The following is a 22,250-nucleotide window of genomic DNA, read 5'->3' on the forward strand; positions in this document are numbered from 1 at the left end:
TCACTGAGTTCCATGTGTTCTCACCCAGGGGGTTGCTCCCAATCCAGTTTCAACCCGTACAGTTCCCACCAGGAGGCCTGAGTGGTTTCATCAGTTGCCCACCAATTTTCAGCCAGGAAAAGTAACAGCATTATGTAATAGGGAAAAAAATAGCTTGAATATTCTTTTTTTATATAACTAAATTGGGAAAATGAAAAGCCACCATTATGCTCTATTTCATGCCAGGCATTGCAGCCGGTGCCTTAAATATATTTGTTTTAATCCTTGCAACAACATGAAAAATAGGCAATATTTTAATGTGAAAGATGAAGAATCCAGCAATCATAAAGAATAACTGACAAAACATCTGGGGAAGAATGAAAGATATCCTTTTGTAGAATGGGACTAAAGGTATGAACTTTCTGTTTTTGTTCCCAGAGCTGAACAGAACAGTGGATGGCAAAGTAGGACTCAATACTACTTGGTCAATGTTGAAATTGATAATCCACCAAGTATACAACTTCCCTCTTCATTAAGCGTTATGAGTAGAACCACATAGTAAGTCAAATTTATCAAACACTTGATAAAAGGTATAATTTACTTGTGTTGAGGAAGGTGCCAGATTTTTCCTGTGTTATTAATAGCCTTAGGAAGGCACGTACATGAGCATAACCCATTTTCACAGAAGAAACCATTTTTTGAAGAGAGGGTAGGTTAGGGTGATTAGGGAAACTTCATATGTAAATATTAAGGGAGTAGGAAAGACACTCATGTGAAATACAGAGAAGATTTGGGCAAAACATTTTTAAAAGTAATTATGCATCTTTTACAAAAATATCTTCTTTCACTTGCTTCAGGATAGAAAAAGTGCATAGCAGTTATATCCATTTCTGAATATTTAACTCGGTATATTACTTTCCTTAAAAATCAGTTTCCCAAAATATAACCTAGTGATACCTAAAATGATTTCTATCAAGTTATGTCTAACAGTATCTAAAGTCTAATAACATCAGCAACTACAATTTTCGTCCATGTTATTTTATGTTGGTATTGATGATGAAAAGCAAGCAAGAAAAACAAATTTAAGAAAAGCATGACATCAGTACATTGAGAAACAAAGATGTGCAGGAGGAGCATCCTATAATGAAACAATATTCAGATTAGAAAATGATTTAAAAAAAAAAAACACCGCTAGACAAAAAAAAAAAAAAAAAAAACAGTTGGAAAAAAAATCGTATACTCTAAGGACTTCATAAGAAGCTGTCACACAGAGCCAAGTCTGCCAAAGGAGCAACACTGCATGAATTATTAAAGATGGGTGTGAAAAAAATCATAGGGGATGGGACAGAAAAAGCCAATGATAGAAAAGAGCTCTCACTTACAAAATGTAATATAGGAAGAGAAACCATTCATGAAATACACTATCAAGGAGACGTAAGATCATAAGAAAAGCCTACAAAGAAAGATGACATTGGAGCAACAGAATTTGAAGTTTAAGCCTTAAGAGAATTGATGAATTGAAAACTTGGGAGTGCAGAAAGAAACAAGGAGGGAGAGGATGGGAAGTTCCAGCAGGCTTGGTGCGAGAGTACCGAAGGAGCTGTCATCACATACAGTCAGCAGCTGCTGTGCCTTGTATATTGGACAACACACTCTGATGCAGCGGAACAAAATTAAAATTCGCACAACAAATCCATGCAGGCAGACAAACACGGTTCCTGCTTCATGGAGCTTACTTTCTTGTGGGGGATGCAAGCTGAACATTAATGAACAAGTAACAGATAAGCAAACAAGATTCCGATAGTGGGAAGTGTGGTGAAGAAAATGGGACAGAAAGATTATTATCTACAGTATGGCTGCTGACAAACTGTTCCTCACTTTCCATCATGCTATAGTATTTAACAAAACAGGCACAAATCAGATGAATAAAAAGGAGAGAGGATGACAAAAGGGTAATCTCTTTTTCTCCTCTCTTCTCCTCCCCACCACCTACTGTCCTGTTGTTAGGACCAGTGTCCCCAGAGAAAGGCGGAGGCAGTAAACTAATCTATAAAGAATGGTTAGCAGGACCTATAAGCAATGGCTAGAAGAACTGGGCCACTTAGCTGTGCTCAAGAGGAAAAAAAGCAACAATTTTAAGTGCAATTAGAGTTCTCTTACTGAATTTCCTAGGTACACAGGGTAAGGATGCTATATATACATAGAGGATGATAGCCTATACTCAGTCAGCAAAAGAAAGATTCAGACCAGAGGAAAACCAAGTACAGTAAGTACTGTAATTAGTAAGAATCTATACTGTTTTCAGCACTATGTTAACATAGTGAAAAATAATGCAAAAATCAATTTCTCTCAAGAAAATACTAATTAGGAAAGCAAAATCAAATATAAATATAAACACACACACACACACACACACACACACACACAAATGTACAACCTAACACCAGACTTTGTTTTATGAACAATCCATGCTGGAGGATCTTAGCGAAAACCAGATATAAAACAGAATGTCATAATCGGGCATGTGAAAGTAAGAGAAATACAGAAAGAAGAAACTTAGGGAGGGAGAAGGCAAACAAATGGGGCTGATGTAATGGACAAGAAAGAAACAACTATTTTTTTTTTGATTTTTAATTTTCATGAACACAGAAAGAGTGAGAATACTAGTGAAAAGGGGGCAGGAATTTGGCAAAGGGACCTAGGATCATATCATAAAGTGACCATATCTGTCCAGACAACCAAAAGGGAATTGTTGTAGAGACCAGTAAACCAGAGGAATGGAATGGATGATCCTCAGAGTTCTAATCACATTCTGGAGGCTGAAATTTTTGATTGGTGGGATACAGGCCAGAGGAAAGAGGATACGAACACATGTCTGTATCTCCTGACCTTCTCCAGCTGAAAGGTGAGAAGCTCCTTGCTGGCCCCCAGTAGTGGCTCCATGTGCTTAGAGTGTGTGGCTACAGGTCAGTGGGTTGTGATAGTCAAAAGGGACACAAGATATGCATCCTGAACCATTTTTTAAATCCAAATACCAAAATGAATAGATTTAATTTAAAGCGATATTCCTCAGAAGAATATAAATTAGTTATTTTATGGTGACAGAAGTTTTCTGGGATTCCATGTGACAGCTACAGAGGTCACGAGTTAACTGAGTGGTTAGTCTCTATTTATCTTACTCGCTTTCTTCAGCTAAACAAGAAAATTATTGAATATGAAGAAACACTGCTTTACAGAGGAAACTAATGGAAATGACCCTGATATTTGGTATTATGAATATCTGAAAGCAAACCCAGCCTATGAATGATTCATTTTTAGAGTTCATAGCCACCCCTTAAAGGTACAGAGCTGCTTTGGAAACAGTATTTATGTGTTAGTCAGTCACACCATATCACAAAGAAGGAGGAGAAATTATGCATCAAATAGAGTTAAAACGCCTCAACTTAAATTTAGGGAGACATGGCAAGACTCAAATATTTCTCTATTCAATGTACCAAGGATTCTACCTACTGTTTGTTTTACTACTGCCATAATACTCTTACTTCTGAAATTCAGAAATTTATCACTTAAGATAATTTGCTGGCAGAATGAGTGGTGGGGACTTTTTGTCAGTAGAAAGGTCAAATAATTCTCCACAATGCAGGGCAATTTTTAAGCTTTACAATTTTACTACAGGTGACCCAAGGGAAAGCCCATTATACCGTTACACACAAAAATTACATTGTGAGTTAATGGAATGTGAACAGTAAGATATCAGCCTTGTGTGCTGTCCCCCACTGCTTCTTCTGAAATACATAATCTTGGTGGGTTTTGTTTTTAAAATTTGTTTTTCAATAAATGTGGGGAAATTTATCCACGTAAAAAGCAAAACCCCTTATCTCACAATAAGGCATTGTTCAATGGGGTGGACTTCTAGATATAAATGCAAGCCTCTTCTAAGGACCAAAGCATGCAACAAAGATTTAGAGTAAAGCAAAAAAAGTAAGAAAAAAAGTCGACTAACCTAACCCACCTGAGCTCGGCTCACAGGGGTCAATGTCCTCATCGTCGCTGGGACATTCTGCTGAGGCCACAAGGATGTCATCTGTGGTCTGTAAAAGAATCACATTAAGTAGATTAATTTAAAGAGATCTAACAGATGCTCTTATCTTTGTCTCATTGACACATGAAACACATTTGTGTTTTCCTGATAGGTAGAGAAACCCAATTCATTATTTCTCTTTATGACAACCCAGAGCCCACATTTTTCAATCTATTTTAGATCTCTCATAAAAGAATTCACATATTTGTAAAAAGTTGATTACAGCTTATTTTACATAAGTGCACAGAAGTGGTCGTAGCCAACTTATAGATACCCATCCATTCAACTGCACAGAATAGCTGCACACAGTAGCATACAGAGGTTTAAAACAACTTGCCAGAAGCAGATGACTGGAAATTTATTACAACCCTGGAGTGCTACAAAGTATGCATCAGTAGGCTTTATGCAGTACTTGTGCTTAGCTTCCTAAAAGCAGAAGAGCTATAACCTTTTATATTCACGACTAGGTAGAATTTGATGAATCTTTGAGATATAGCTTGTCATTATTAGGAAACACAGATTAAGTAGAGAATATATTTCACTGATGTGTTAAAGGGAAGCAAATATCCATTTAAGGAATTGGGGGTGGGGAGATTTCACACTTGATTCTTATTTTTGCAATATTCAGGTAGCAGATGTCATTTCACCATTGTCCTTTTCATTATTGAGGTTTCATGATAAATGAGAAGCGTATAGCAGGATGATATTTTATGGCAAGAGGATGGAGGTGAGTGACAGTTTTCTCTGTGACATTCTAGTTGCTTCATTGCACTTACAGCAAAAAAAGATAACCATCACTGTAATAAAAAGCAGAGTATGTAAATCCTAGCAGTTCGTCACATCATCAACACATTTACAAGCACCAAAGGTTGTTCTTTACTGCCACTTACAAGCAGCAGTAAACTCAGAATAGATATTGCATGGAAACTGGGAAGGTTTGCATCAGATTTGGCTAATGCTAAAGTACAGAACTCAACATATATATGACAGAAAATATCTCATTACATTGGCTAAGGATTAAGGGGATTATAATTGTGTAGACAATACTCAGAACACCAACCCTGATGAAATCCTGATTTAAAAATGGAATTACAATAATATATAGAGATCCTACATTAAAGAAAAAAAAAGAAATGTGGCATGACTTACTTTAATTAAGGGAGCACTTAATATAGTCAGAGATTAAAGTATAAATAAATCAATCTCAGGAAAACTGCACCACCTTGAAAATGATGAAGATAAAAGATGATACACTTTTGTGACAAGAACTCAGCCTAAAGTTTTTCCAAGTGCAGGGACATTCTGCTGCACATTCAAATAAAGAATTTGTTCAGATGCTAAGGCTTCATGAGGTAACTTTAAATAAATACGAGCATTTAAGTACCATTTTGAGATGGTTTCATGTTATTTTGTTCTTAATTCCCCTGAGAGACAGTTGGGAGACTGGATTCATTTATTTTGCTGCTACCATTTTAAAAGAGGGAGCTCAAAATATCAGTTTTCCTGGAACTGAAACTGTTCATGTCAGTTGTAACTACCAGCAATTGGTGTGATGGTCACGCAGGTATCTTTCATTAAAGTGAGCTTCAAAAGGCAGAATCCAGCCTCCTCCTGGCATGAGCACATTTTGCAGGATAACATCCAAACTGACTTGATAATAGCAAGTTATTGGATTATGAGGTCTTGCAGGTCAATTGTTCCAGTTCACCCCAGAGCAGATTATCTGTCTTTTTTTTTTTTTAAAGCCAACCTCAAGTGGAAAGCTACTTTTTTTCTCAACCACAGTAGAAATTCTTTCAAGCTACTTTCAAGGTTACAAAAGAATTTCTCATTTCCTTGAGGAACTTTAACTGTATTCATGAAATCAGTATAGGGTTGTTGTTCTGTTCTTGACAGGGGAAGAGGAGGATGAGAAGGATGAGAATAGATTATTTTTTTTAAAAAAATATATAATTTATTGTCATATGGGTTTACATACAACACCCAGGGCTCATCCCAACAAATGCCCTCCTCAATGCCCATCACCGATTTTCCCCTCTCCCCTAACCACATCAGCCCTCAGTTTGTTCTCTGTATTTAAGAGTCTCTTATGGTTTGCCTCCCTCCCTCTCTGTTTGTAACTCTTTTTTCCCCTCCCTTCCCCCATGGCCTTCTGTTACCTTCTCAAGGTAGCCAAATTATGGAAAGAGCCTAAATGTCCATCAACTGATGAATGGATAAAGAAGATGTGGTTTGTACATACTATGGAATACTACTTGGCAATGAGAATAGATTCTTTAACCCAGTACTTCACACCCCAGCAGTGGTATTGCCCCCTTTCTCCTCCTTCACCTGGGGCAGGAGGAGAGACATTTTCAGTTGTCACAACTGGGCAGGGGGGTTGATGGAGGCAGTGTGCTACTACTGGGGTCTGATGAGCAGAGACCTGGGAAGCTGCTAAAGATCCTAAAATGCGCATGGCAGCCCTTCCACAACAAAGGATTTTATGAGCCACAAGGTCAGTGGTGCAGAGGTGGAGAAACCCTGCTTTAGAAGTGTAACACTTGTTCTGCGCCTTAATTTTTTGCCTGTGAAAAAAATGGAGAGCCTAAGAGTACCTATTGTTGTAAGGATTAGTCACAAAAACAGGACCACACTGCAAATGCTTATAAAGCTGTGATACTATCAACAATTACATTATTGTCATTATTTCAATAAATATAGCACTGATTTCATCTTTTCTAGCACTATATTTTTAAATAATATAATTTTAGACGTTAAGCCGGAAGTTGTATGTGTGAATTATTTTCAACTTTTCAGATCTCATGTTAAGTAGTTATATCAAAATACAGTAGCTATATTGGTACTTGGTTGAACTAAGCTTCCATCTCTCACAGCTAGTTTTACATTCTGAATCAGAAATCAAACATCAAATATAAATAACGAAGGCTGCTTCTCAAAATAAATTCATGGACTAAAAATGTGTGACTCAGTGGACAGTGTTTCATGCAGACTAAATTATTTAGGCCACCCAACTTAAATTTTCTTTAAAAAGTTGACCTATTTTCTACATTCTTCTGGAACAATTCCACAGTAAACAGAAAGTGTGAGAATGTTCTCAGTGTTATCTTTCACAAAACATAGTACCTAAAATAACAAAAAATGTCATGAAATAAATAGTACCGGATAGCCCTCCTTGAGTAGAAAAAAAAATTACGGTACAAATACGACCCTATTGTAAAACTGTATTTTAATTTTTAATGTACTTTTCCTGGTATAATGAATATACATCCTTGTTTTTCATGTTTTTTCTCTCAGAAATGGAAAACCAGCAATAGTCTTTTGAATAAAAGATCTCAAATCAATAGATGACTTGGCAGAAATCATCACTCTATGAAAAATCAGGAAGTGGCTTCAGTGTAGGGAAAAAAAATCAAATTTCATTTTGGAGGCTGAATTAACTGAACAATCTTCTAGCCAAAGCTGTGTAATTTAAATTTAATTCACTGTGTTTGTAGCTGTCTTTCTATGACATGCTGTTGAGAGAGTGGTAGAAAGAAACTCAAATATGTCACATTAATCAATTCTATTCTTCAGTATACTTTCCCTGATGTTTATAACCTTTTCCAGAAAAGAGACAACCTGCTGAAAGAGACAGAATAGTAATCAAGCAAAAGCAGTAGCTTTACATAAATGTCCATTTAGACAAATGTCCCTAACTGTGCATTTAACCACTCACAGGTCAAAGTGCCATGTTGGTCTTCCCTAATTCAGAGTGGCCTGTACATTCATGCAGCAAGCATCTGTACTTGTTCAAAATGTCTGCTAAAAATATCTAGGTCTCCTTACCTTTAGGGGAAAAAATGATGTGAATAGAATTCAAGAAATAAAGGCACTGAAACTTAATTCATCATGCTCCATGTAAAACACCAACATGTTATAGAGACAAAAAATGTAATCAGAACGGGTGGGAGAAAGGATGTGTATAGTAAGAAGTTATCCCAATTTATTTAACTTCTTTAACAGCCAGGGTTATTCCAGAGACACCATTTGGTGGGTTAGAAAGTAGAGAAACTCGTGTATTTTTGTTCTTTTTTTCCTTACTTACAGGCATCTTCCCCCCAACCTTTAATGGTGGAATTTGCTGCATATTCACTTGCTATCACTTTTTTAAAAAGTTTACTATTTAGAGTGCAAGTAAGGAAGAGGCAGAGAGAGAGAGGGAGAGAGAGAATTTCAAGCAGGCTCCGTGCTGTGAGCAGAGCCTATCAAATGACGTGGGGCTCGATCTTATCAAATGTGAGATCACGACCTGAGTCAAAATTAAGAGCTAGCTGGACGCTTAGCCAACTGATCCATCCAGGCATCCTGCTATCACTTTTTAAAATACAGAACAAATGCATATCTGTGTGTTAAAAAGATATGATGAGAGGATAAACTTAGTCTGTAATGTTATATCTCTACTAAGAACAGCGTCTCTAGACCTTACTCCTCGTGATAAACAGCTTTACTGAAGACGGATACATTCTGATGAAAACACCTACAAGAAAAATCTATCAGGACAAAAGAACAAATTCCACTATGCAAAACTATGCCCACTATTAATTTGAGGTCCACAAAGAAATTCATGATTTACTCTAAAATTGTGATTGAAACTTTATTTCTAAACAACAAGAGTTTATAGGGCTATACATCCAAATACAACACTGAAAAATATCTCAATAAATGGTGTTCACTTGTATAGCATTATTTACCCAAATCGTTCACTGCTGTGATCAACATTTAAACTGAATTGAGACAGGAGATAGGGTTGAGTATGGACCTAGCTGATATGAGACATGTTTTGCTAACTGGTGGACACTTGATCTTACTGTTACTTTTGTCTATGTGAAGCTGTTCTGGAGGAGAGAGAGCATTCATGTCTGGATTTCAGGACTGAATCTGGCAGTTTCTCCAGAAAAGACTTATTGCCAGCCACATTTTCATGAAAAAAGAAAAAAAAAGTCAGAATTCATGATTAGTGTTATAGACTGCCCAAGCCAAGTTCAATACATTGCACTAATAATTTATAAGACAAGAAGTTTCTAGGGGATGGGGGAAGTGACAATATTTGCCAAGAGAAAAAGTGCAGAAAAATAACCCAGTTATTTGTACACATATACACCCAGTATATATGTACACATATATACAATTTCTGAACTGTGAGTCAATTTGACCAAATCAAACCAATAAAGATACATCAAACTGGCAATTTCAGGTAATCAACAATCCTATTGGGGACCTAGGTGGCTCAGTTGGTTAAGCGTCCCACTTTGGCTCAGGTCATAACCTCATGGTTCATGGGTTTGAGCCTCGTGCTGACAGCTCAGAGCCTGGAACCTGTTTCAGATTCTGTGTTTCCTTTCCTCTCTACCCCTCCCATGCTTGTGCTCTCTCGCTCTCTCTCTCAAAAATAAACAAATGTTAAAAAAAAATTAAAAACAAAATCAACAATCCTATTAAAGGTGCAAAATGAGTTTGGAGTCTCTGCATAGATTTTATGGTAGTTTCCATGATCTCAGTCAAGCTTTTGGTTCTTATTTGTCAATTATTTCTCTGAGTAGTAGATGCCACATAAAGATGTCATTCCATGGCTAACTAATCTAATAAAAATAAAAGCAATGAAGTGAGATCCAACATGAGAAGTATGAATTTTAGCTCCAGCACATGAATAACAAAAAAGAGTGAGGCTCAATTAGTTATCAACGAAAAGAAAACACTTCATGTATACCTCATGTATACATAGCGTTTTCTGATGGGCACAAAATATGGTCACTACTTAGCAGGGTATAAATTGTAGTTCCCACCTGTAAATAACTTATTGTGCTTACTCTGTTCTGTAAAGCACAGGAACAAATCACTCACTGATACAAATAACAATCAATTCAATTCAAATGGCTTAGCTTTCTTGAAATGTAGCAGTGCTCCCATAACTATTACTTCATTAAATATTCACTAATAACATGCTTATGCAGAATGTAGGTGGAGGTGCTATTATTCTGAGCACTACAGTTAAGTGCATGCTCAAAAAAAAAATACCCATTTGTACACTCATTTACCCAATTTGAATGTTTGAACACTAGCATTCATGAATATTTAGGGCAAAGCTTAATATTTCTGAAAAGAGCCAGCTTTCACATTTCTTTAATGTTTTTTTCCCCCAATTGATGCCTTAGGTTATTACAAAAAGTGACCATAAATCATCTGTCTGCTTGGGGGAAAAGGCAGACTTGAAAGCCATTCAATTTCTTCAAAATTTTCTTGACTATTTAAAATGTATGCAATGGTTCCAGAACAGTAAAAGTGGGTTGGATAGAAAAACCCCACCATGGTAAAGAGATCACAATATCTTACTCATTTTAACATGCATTTTATATGGATTTGATAGTGGTCATCTGAACAGGCAAAACTCAAAAGGGAAGATTGGAATGTGGAAATAATGTCACAAAAAAGTGAATTTAAAGGAAATATGCAAGAAAGAAAAGAATGAGGATTTCCGCTTAGTCAAAAAAGGACATCATATTTTAGCAAAGTTATGCAAAGTAGTAAACCTGCAAAGGAGAAACCTGGTGTCATAAAACTTGAAATTAAGTTTATGTTTTCAAAAAGATAGTATATCTCTTGTACTATTTCTTTAAGCTACTAATGACCTTTATTGCTCATATTGCATTTACATTTTTAGCCAAAGTAATGTAGGAGAGCTGGCCAAAAGAAAAAGTTAAAGTGCAGTTTAAATTTTCAGATAGGTATTGTAATAACCTATTCTCCTGGATTTGCATTAATTAGAATTTGGGGGTATAAGACCTCCAAAGGCGGCTGGTAGTGGAGTGGAAATGCTAAAAAAGAAGTCAGAATGTGTATGTGACCAACTGTGTTCCCTCTCTATTTGATTTGCTTTTGGACATGAGTCCAAAATTCTGCACTGAGTTTGGCCGTTTCCAAATTAAATGAATACTGACAGATGTTTACAGTGCAAATCTAGGTTTCTAGGTAAGTCTATATGGATCTCTACTCCAACCATTGTGGCTGAATGAACTAATTCGTCACACATGTTGAACTGAAAATACTTACTGCTAATGATGCCCAAACAGATTTTTTATAATTGTAAAATGCCAATGATGGATAGTGTTAACTAACATGTTTCCAAACTTCAAGCTTTCATTGTTGGCGTCTAACATGTTAGGGGATAGAATGAACCATGTTTTAGTCAAGCAGTCACACATCTTCTTGTGATGGGCCAGACCTTAGTGATCCTTAGTCTAAACTTGTCACTTTATATATCAAGAAACAGAAGCTACAAAATTAATAGTTTTTGTTTGACCACAATGATAGTGCTAATTAATGGCAAAACTATGAGACTATACTGACCACAATAGGTTGTGATTTTGTCTTATCCTACCCCAGATGACTTTCATCTATCCATTCACCACCCATCCATCCATCCAAAACCATTTTGTTCTCTAAAGGATGTGATATAGTCTATAAAGATACACAATGAAATACATTTAAGATAAATTAAAAGGTGGCAAAGGAAATTATTGGATTTGAGATAAGTAACCACTAAAATTGTCATGAAGAAAACACACACACATATAAGGAGACTAGTTTCTGTGTTCTCAACAGTACTTAAGAAAATGTATGCTATACATGTAAGTATATACTATACATGTAAACATATATGTACTATATATTTATATACAATCATTTTTATATGTGAATGATAATAACTTCTCTATTTCACAGGGATGTTGTAGGGATCAAATTTGACATGCGTGAAAGCACTCTGGAAATATCCAAGTTCCCACAATGTGGTATTTCTATGCTATTATTACAACTAATAAGGAATTATTTTTTCTCTTCATATTACACTATAAAGAATAGTTCTGGGGAGAGTTCAAAAAGGGCAGCCGACTTTCCACTTAACTGAATAACTTTCATTTTCATGTCCCGAAATCCTCTGAGTGTACCCTCAGTTAAATGGGATCTGTTTCTCTCATCCAACTAGCCCTTCTCATAAATGCTGTTATGCTTGGGCTGATTCCCTTTATACCAGAATAGGATTCATTTCAGCATTGTTTATTTAGGGTGTATGTGTCAATTTCACTGGTAATGTACAAGGTAGGTAGTACCAATCCATACCTGGCACTGTCATTCCCTCCTCTCCAGGCCTCATGTCCTGGAGAGTCACCATACAGATGCAAGGACATTGGAGTCCTCTCAAGTTCTCCTCCTTACTCACTTTCCTGGGACCTAGGTGACAACTTCATTTCCTTTATCTCTGCATCCACAGTTTATTTCTAATGCATGCCCTATTATAACTAGAGCATCTAAAAGAACAGGTGAGTGGGAAATACAGATCACTTAGCAAACACTATTAATCAAAGGAGGGAGGGAGGGAGAGAAAGACAGAGAGAGAGAGAGAGAGAGAGAGAGAGAGAGAGAGAAGGAGAAGGAAGGGAAAAGAAGCTGAGAGGAAGAGATGTACTTTAGGTTTGACCCCTGCCACATAATGTTCCCTATTATAATGATTGTATCTATAGTTACAACATGACACTGCTTATGGTTGTGTCTTCTCTATGGATTAACAATATACTAATTAGCTTAGGGGCACCTGAGTGGCTCAGTCAATTAAGTGTCTGACTCTTGATTTCGGCTCAGGTCATGATTTCATGTTTCATGGGATAGAAACTGGCATTGGGCTCTGGCTGACAGCACAGAGCCTGCTTGGGATTTTCTCTCTTCCTCTCTCCCTTCCTCTCCCCAACTTGAGTGTGTGCTAATTCTCTCTTTTAAAATAGTAATAATAATAATAAACAATACACTAGTTAAGACCAAAATATTTTCTCAGTACATCAAAACAGTGGAGGTATTTGCCTTTCAAAATTACGTTGAAATCTACAAGTTTGGGAACTGTTTAGATGTATGCTTTATCTTATCTCATGTACTTCTGTGGGATAGAGTTTTTTTTCCATGCTTAACATCCCCAAGATATCTATCACAAGAGTTCAGTAGAGTTGATTTAAAATGTCATCACCACTGATTGCGGTGAATTATGTCACAATGTATACATATATCAAGCCATTCTCATGTACTTAAATGTATACAATTTTTATTTGTCAATTATACTTCAGTAAAGGTGGGAAAAGTCATCACACTCTAAACCTTTTATGAAAATAAGTATGATTGTGGAAATAAAGTTCAGAGTGCATGATTCATCTTGATTTTAAAAACAGAAGAAATGTTACTCATGACACTTGAATTGGTAGAATCATGTCAAATAACCTTACTCCTGATGGTCATCTTCTCTAAGCTCACTACACTGAGGTCTATGTTTGTCACAATTTCTCATTTATAACAGTTAATTAAGTCTCTAAATAAGAGTGAACAAGTATAGATTATTTTCCAGGAGTATGACTCCTAAGAGTGGGAGATGAGAATTGTGGCAAAAAATCACACTTTTTCAAAGATTTTATCTGCCTCTAACATCTCTAGAAGTGACAATGAAACTTTATAACTGGTTTCCACATTATACCTCATGGCTGGAAATTTATGGTAGAGAAGTAGCAAGAAGTGACATTACCTTTAACTGAAAAGAGAGAAAGACTGAAAGTTAGAAAGAAGGAAGAGCTAAAAATATCTTGCAATAAGTTGGTCTGCCTGTTTTTATGAAGCAGTCCTGTCCTTTGAGAAAGCAATAAGATATAGCTTGCTTTATAGAAAAAAACTGAGAAAAAATAGTTGACTATAATTCTGGGTCCCCCCTTCACTGCCCCTAATTCTGCCTATCTCCTCAGAACTCTACTACAATAGTCTTGCATTGTAAATACTTTTGTTTATTGTAAAGAAACTATACCTCTATGTTTTTCTTTAGTACCTAACTACAAGATGAAAGTTTTATTTTCCTCCTGAAATAAATTGGATGAATATAAGGGCTGGTTGAGACCAGCCATCAAATTTAGACCAAGAAATATGTATTGGACAGAACTCATTCATAAAATTGAGATCTTTTGACTGATTCTTCCATGAATTTGCTCTTTCATTAGTTCATTCATCCACTTATAATCATTTATTGAATATCTTTGATTAATAAGAGTTATGCAGTGGAAGAATATAACAGAGAGCCAGACATTTCTACTTTGAGTTGCGTGGCGAACTTCAGGAATGTGGCAAATGGAGGCTGTCTATGAGCAGAAAGCTGCTCTCCACTGAGCCCTGTCCACAGAACATGGAAGGAGGTGGACAGGTGTGAGCTATACAGATAGGGCAGAAGTCCCAGCTCTGCCACTTATTAGCTGTGAGACTTTGGACAAGTTCCCTAACTTCTCTAGGTTTCTTCCTAAATACAAATGAAGTGATTTACCCCTATTACACAGGACTATACAGAGCACTAAATTCTCTAGGGCTAGAAAGGCCCTGTCTAGCACAGTGGCTGGCACTTAGAAGGTATTTTGACAATATTTATTATATAGACATAGCTGGCTCTGTATACATTCTCACTTTCCTCTCCCTACAACATGGGGGAAGGGTTGTTCCTCTACTGGACTACTGAGATCTTTTTTTTTTTTTTCATCTACTGGCTTATTATAAACAGATGTAACTCAGAAACAGCCAAATGGAAGAGATGCAAAGGGCAAGATAGGCAGGGGGTGGGGGGATATGGAGCTTCCATGCCCTCTCCAGGTGGGTCACCTTTCCAGCACCTTCATGACTTTATCAGCTCTGAAGCTCTCCTAATTCTGTCATGTAGGGGTTTTTTATGAAGGATTCATCAGGCAGGCATGATGAATTATAATCCTGAACTCCTCTCCCCTCCTGGGAAGGTTAGGGATGGGGTTGGGGGTTGAAAGTTCTAGGCTTCTAACTATGGCTTGGTCTTTCTGGCTACTAGTCCCATTCTAAAACTATCTACAAACCTACCAAGCATGTACTTATTAGAACAAAAGATGCTCCTTGCACCCAGGAAAGTCCAAGGGACTTAGGAGCTATGTCAGGAAGTGGCGACAAAGACCAAACATATATTTCTTATTATACCACAGAGTCAGTAACTTCCCTTTGTTCTGGACTACCTTTCAATGATATGCATATAAAGAATAGCCTTGGAAGACAGAGATCTCCTGAGATCTTTAGACACAGATATTCTCTTCACAAAGGAGGTGTTATTTCCAACTTAAATCCACACCTCCATGTTTAAACATTTTATAAACAGAGCAAATTACATATTTGATATGAGAGCACTTTTTATTTTTATTTTTTTATTATTTTTTTTAATATATGAAATTTATTGCCAAATTGGTTTCCATACAACACCCAGTGCTCATCCCAAAAGATGCCTTCTTCAATGCCCATCACCTACCCTTCCCTCCCTCCCACCCCCTCCATCAACCCTCAGTTTGTTCTCAGTTTTTAAGAGTCTCTTATGCTTCGGCCGAGAGCACTTTTTTCAACGTTTTTATTTATTTTTGGGACAGAGAGAGACAGAGCATGAACGGGGGAGGGGCAGAGAGAGAGGGAGACACAGAATCGGAAACAGGCTCCAGGCTCTGAGCCATCAGCCCAGAGCCTGATGCGGGGCTCGAACTCACGGACCGCGAGATCGTGACCTGGCTGAAGTCAGACGCTTAACCGACTGCGCCACCCAGGCGCCCCCGAGAGCACTTTTTAAAACACCCCAAAAAACATCACATCTGAATACACTGAAAAGCCAGGAAGCTCTTCTTTTCTCCCTAGCTGTTTGATGTAATCTAGAATTCATCAAATTGTCTTTGTTTCAGAGCTTGGAGACTCACTGAGATATCTGTTCCAGTTCCCTTACAGTAAAGAGAGGGAGACTAATGCGGCCTGGTCAGGTGTGTGGGATCCAATCACTACCTGGCTCAGTGTTGGATTCCGAATGTGAGCCTGCCTCCTGGCCTTCTATTCAATTGGCATCCCCCTCCCTCCACTGCTCCCAGTTCCATGTTTGGGTAAGAGGAAGATAAAAACAGCAGCAGGAATCACTTGCTGCTTTTCCCAAGTTTCTCAAACATGATTTGCCTTTGCCATTCTGCCCTAAGTTTTACTGAAAATTTTATGCAAGGCCTTTGATAAGTACCAGGGAATGAAGTTTGCCTACATCGCCCGACGTCAGATCAGACCAGAGAGCACTCAGCAGCCCCTGCCAAGCCCAAGGACTGACTGAAGAATGTGCACGCAGATGCTACAGGAGAATTCTGTTAATTGTCTTCTGTTGGGGACTAGGCACTTCCTTAGAGATCTTGTCTTTGTGTGCACATTTCATTTAGGTGAAATCTGACTGAATTCTTCCCACAGGTATTCGAGTGTTTTATTTGGCTAAGCGATTGTTTAATGACTTCCTCTTCAGCTACTATTCACTTATTATTATTATTATTATTATTATTATTATTATCATTTTGGCCATTAGAAGCACTGTGATAAGTAAAATTCACATGTAACACACTTCGATGACTAAGTGATTAACCATGTCCTCTCCTGGACGGCTCTTCTCTTCTCCAGCCCTGCATTTACAGTCTGTTCCACTCAGTTCTGACACATTTCCTCCAACTTGGTATCATACCTCTCCTGCTTAGATGTGCACTTTTCCTTCACCCGCAACCTATGCCCCATTTGCTTAATTCTGAATTCTGGGATGTCTGCTGATTTAGGACAGTAAATACGCTTTCTAGTCACACAAAAAAATGCCAGTTGTCATCATGAGAACTTTTGAAATAGCAGAAGCGTCACCTTTTAAACGGAAGGTTCAGAAGATAAGCTTTTCTTGATGGTTTGGTATCACTGTTAGAAACCTCAGAACCTGCAACACAGCGGTGATCTCAGATGCCGAAGTGTAGGCAGATGCCCTGTGCCCTAGGTCCTCATGCTTCTCTTTTAGTTTTTAATCAATGCCTGCTCTTACTAGTTTTCTCTTTTGTCTATCCATGTCAGCCTTTATCCACACCCTTTTCCCTTTCCAAAATCACTCCTTTGATCTGCTTTGAGCTGGAAATCCAGATAATTAAGGTTCTCTAACTATTTTGAAAAATAATAAACTGGCTCTAGGAAAAAAAGGGTCAGAGAAGTTCTCAAACAGGAAAGCCCAGCTGCTTAAAGCATTCAGCCAAGGCTTGTGGCTTAACATACAGAGACCTGTTAGTTTCCTCAAAATACATAGCTCCTTATGAAGGTATGTGTTTATTTCTAAGTTGCCCACTCAGTAACATTTTTTACCACGATAATTCTCAACAAGGCTTTTCTTATTTCATGAAGTCCAAGGAACCTTATTGGAACTAGACTCCAAATACCTCAATCTATTTTCCGAGTGTTCCACTGAGGTTGCTGGGAGAGAGATGAGCAAGAGAATAAGGAAAGTGGCTGCCTTACTGTCTGTGACCAAGCCACCTAAAGATTGGGGACTGTGTCTGCTTGTTCTTATGGGTAGAACGGGTTCTGCCGTGCAAGGGTTTAGCTGTATTCATGATTAACTCTGTATTCTGAGTAGAGAGATTCTGTCTGTGGTATGTCCTTTCCTGGTCTCCTAGAACCAGCTCTTCACTTAACAAATTGGGGAGTGCTGGGACTGATTATGGGAGCTTGTAACACTGCATCCAGTGATTTGGTGCATAAACATTAGAGTCAGAGTTTAAATCTGGAGTTGTTAGAACTTGAATGATTTGTAAAATGGGAAGGATGCAGTACCAATCTCAGCAGTGTACTTTTAAGAATTAAGAAAATCATGATCAATGAAGCACTTAACACTGTTGTTGTTGCATAATAAACACTAAGTAAATCTTAGCTATTCTTGCCTTCATTATTATTACATAGGACATGTACATATGTTACCTAGCATGCCAGGAGGCAGCAGGTTTTTCACTAAAGTGGGAAAAACCATAATATCCTAATAACTACAATAGGTAGACTATCCACATTTACCCTCGCCTAGAATATTGTGAAGTAGGAGGAGAAAAAAAGCTAAATATTGCATGAAGAATGCAAATGTACTTTTCCCCTGAATGTTCTATTTTGCTTTTCAACTTTTAAACTCCACTTTATTTCAAAACATACTTCCAACCATTCCAAAGCATTTTGAAGTTGGAAAGCCTTCTTTTTTGTTTCACAATAAGCTAACTGCAGGTGCAGACTCGAGGGAGACAGACCTTGGAAATTTTAAGTATGTTGCCATGGCAATGGTTTGCAAGAATGTGTATGAGTTTCATCTTAGCTCTCAAGCATTCAACGAGTTCTTATGTGGAGGTTCAAATTGCTAGGCACACAATGTTTGCCATTCATTGTGTCTTGAAAGGCTTGGAAATAACTGTCTCTGTTGCTTATAGCAACTAGAAACCACAAGATAGTATTTCTCTATCTATCTATCCATCCATCCACCCATCCATCCATTTATCTACTCATCTATGCAAATATAGAGATCCAAGTCATTCATTATCTGCTCCTAGCTGGTAATTCTCACTAGTTTGGCTGCTCTAAGGGAAGCTGTGTACAAAAATACAACAATAAACATTTTCACCATTGTTGTAAACACAGGGTTCACTCTCAATATGAATTAACTCTAAATATTTTCTACTGTATTTTTACCTTAATTTTCTCATCTAAAATGAACATACCTTAAAGAAGCATGATAATTATTTAGGAATGCTCTGTTAAAGCAAACTTTCAGTCTAATGAATTGTGGAGCATCTTTTTAGAAGAGTCCTACCTGTAATGCAGGAAAGAAGGTGAAGTCTGTAATTCTAGTCAGTATTTCAAACACCCCCTACCAAAAGCAATACCACCACCACCACCAATAAGAAGACCTACAAAAAAAAGTAATTTTATCTCATTTGAACCATCACTACTTCAATTGGTCTTAAATGGTTCACTTGATGCTTCTAAATTCTGAATCCTCCACAATGGTTTCATGATACATTAGCAATAAAACCAGTGACTCTTGACAAAAGCATTCTTCCCCATAAATGGAACTCACAGAATACTAAAAAAGGAAAATTTTAAAACTATCTATTTGGTATAAGAGATAATTCATAACAAATTGTCTTCAAATTATTAGGGTCCTTCCATCCAAAATTGTACTCTGCAAATTAAGTCAATATTTTTTGAAAGTTCATTCACCAGCAAACAAACAAACAAACAAACAAACTGGATTTCTAAGATTGCATGCTCTTTAGTGTTCCTAGCAAAAGCTTTGTTGCAAATGACCCATCATGATACAAAGTGCCCTACATAAAATGAGGCCACAAGCGACTCCACTATTTTCTGTATTTGGTTACCAACAAAACCTTCACAAAAGTGTTATAGCTACCAAAGCCTGGTAGTTATTTAAAATCCACTTTGCTGCTTTAACATTGATGCATCTTCCAGAAAACACACACACACACACACACACACACACACACACTCATTCTCTCCATCCCTCCCTCCACCCCACTCCTTAACAGCTTGTTGATGTACTTTAAACTGCAGTCCTGCTCTCCACCCTCCCCCATTGTAAAAAGCCTACAGGAATGCTGAGATTAAACAATGAGAACGTAATAATTAGCTATGCAAACTGTCAAGTGGATCTAAAAAGAAAAACAACCCAGAAAACACAACAATCAGCAGTTTCAAGCTCTAACAAGAATATACATTGAGTTCCCATTTATTTCAAACAAAAATAGATTAGGTCTTTTGAAAAATGTGCACTGCAATTTCCATGGAAATAGGGCAAATCAGCTAATGGGTTTTTTGCATCTCTAATTTCTATGATGCTGATATAGTAGAAAAGTCTTTGATCCTCCAATCTTTCCAAATAATTTCTGTTCTGCTCTTCTATAACCAGATTCATTCCCAAAGTAAGTAGCATTGAAACTTGTTCCAAAGAGGATACCCCTGTTTCCAACTCCAATACCTCACCTCAATAGTTGTATAAGAGGTAACTAAATTAATGTAAGCATTAAAGGCAAAATGGAAAGGAAAACAAATTCCTACATTATCTGGTGTGTTTGTGTGTGAATGGGAGGGAGGAGACATTCCATTCTTTTGATGGAGAGTACTGATTATATAATTTGTAGCTAAATCTCTGGGATTCTTTACAGATGACAACTGACTACCTTCTCCCTCTCAGCCAGCATGCTGAATCCCTATGAAGCAACGTGGATTACATGTATCACATACATGCTTTGTGTGAAATATCAATAATGCTCACGCTGATGGTTAATGTTCCCTTAACCTGTTATGCATCCATTAATAGGATTAGAATATCTGATTTTTTTAAAAGTCCAGAATTGTGATGAAATTGTACAATTGAACTACCTTAAAACTTTTGTTTGCTTCAATTCTCTTATCTTTAAAATTGTAGTGGGGCACCTGGGTGGCTCAGTCAGTTAAGCGCCCAACTTCAGCTCAGGTCATGACCTCACAGTTGGTGAGTTCCAGCTAGTGTTGGGCTCTGTGCTGACAGCTTGGAACCTGGAGCCTGCTTCAGATTCTGTCTCCTTCTCTGCCCCTCCCCCACTCACTCTCTGTCTTTCAAAACTGAATAAACATTTAACAATTCTTTTTTTAATTATAGAAAAATAATTGCCTAACTTTACAAATTGAGAATGAAAGGTGGGATGTCTGAAAGTGGTCTGGGACAGGACACAGCATTCTGAGCCAACTAGGAATTCAATCACTATCTAACCAATTGACCTGAGGCAAAACACTCCCCATCCCAATAAAGTAGGTTAGGGCAGATGACCCAGGTCCCCTTAAAATCTAATTAATCAAGGGTATAACACAGGGAGTTCTTTTACTAATGGTGCAATTAAATACTTTGTGGTGGTGGTTATAAGAAGCTATGCATATGATAAAATTGCATACAGCCACACATATACAAATAAGTGTATGTGTAATCAGTAAAATCTAAAAAAGCTCTATGATTTATAGTAATGTCAATAGTCTGGTTTTGATATTGGACTACAGTCATGGAAGATGTTAACACAAGGAGAGTTGGGTAAAGGATGTAAGGGATATCCCTGCATTTTTCTTTGTAACTGTGTGAATCTTTAATCATTTCAAAGTTAAAAGTTTTAAAACTATATGAGTATATACATACATAAATAAATACAATAATCTTCTATTTCATGAAATGCCTTGCTGACAGCCACAGATGAAACAAAAATATACAGGGCCTGGTGCTTTAATCAATGAAGTGAAATATACTGGTTCTCAACAATTTACTTTTCAGCTAAATGTGACAGTTTCTATCTAAAACCATTAGTGGCTTTAAGGTGGTTAGAATATTGACTATTTCACCATAATCTAAAGTAAGGAAGTTGTCATGGGACAGTTTATTATTAGTGACACCATTTTTGCCTACCCTTCCATTATTTATCCTTGAATATTGAATCCAAAAGATTAGGATAACAACAAATAATAATTTCAACATCAACAAATATTATATACCCTTGATTTAGAAGAGAAAATTAAAGTAAAATACAAAAACAACACCAACAAAACCAACACAATTAAAAAGGAAGTGTGAGGGCTTCACTAAAAAATTAAATTCCTAATACTTCTATCGTGAAGACTCTAGTTTCTGCCCAATTAACTACTGCTTCAAAGAGTAATCTTATTTGCCATTCCTCAAATCTATAGAATCTTATCCATCTAAGAATTAGGTTGTGCTCAATATATTTCCTTTCAATGTCACAGAATCCAGTTGATTCTCTTAACTTCCATAAGGTTTAAAAATAATGGCTAGTGACCTAGCAATTTCATACCCATCTATTGGTTTCAAAATTTGATTCTTCAGTGACACAAATGGGGCAGAAGAAAACAATAGATGTCAGTAGCATCCTTCTGTTAGAGGTAAATTAAAAGAAGAGAGACAAAGCAAATAGGAAATTATAAAGAAAATAAAGCAGAAGAAGGAAAAAAGGAGAGAAAATGTTCCTCCACCCATGTTTGGAAAGTGGCAGGGTGTCTCAGTTCATTTTACACATGAGATCAATGACAGGTCTTTCAGACTTAAGAAAGTAGGATTTCTGTCTCACTGAGTGAGATGTGAGATAGGTCTTGGTTTCAAAATTCAAGAAAGGGTTTTAAGATGAAAAAAACATTCAAAAATGTACACGTAAAAGTAAGACAATTTATCAAACTAGCCTTGCTCCAGGACTAGCTGATTAAGTGGAGTCTTTAGATTTTA

The 22,250-nt window shown here is 37.1% G+C and overlaps 1 protein-coding gene across 1 annotated transcript in view; it reads right to left on the reverse strand.

The window, feature by feature from the left end:
* LOC115511232 (neurexin-1-like) overlaps positions 1-22,250 on the reverse strand; it is a 699,173-nt gene that overhangs the window by 18,791 nt on the left and 658,132 nt on the right. Inside the window, 1 exon segment of the mRNA XM_030311788.1 lies at positions 3,992-4,070. Within this exon segment, the coding sequence (XP_030167648.1) occupies positions 3,992-4,070 (79 nt within the window).

This window comes from Lynx canadensis, chromosome A3, assembly GCF_007474595.2.
Source record: "Lynx canadensis isolate LIC74 chromosome A3, mLynCan4.pri.v2, whole genome shotgun sequence".
Taxonomy (NCBI): domain Eukaryota; kingdom Metazoa; phylum Chordata; class Mammalia; order Carnivora; family Felidae; genus Lynx; species Lynx canadensis.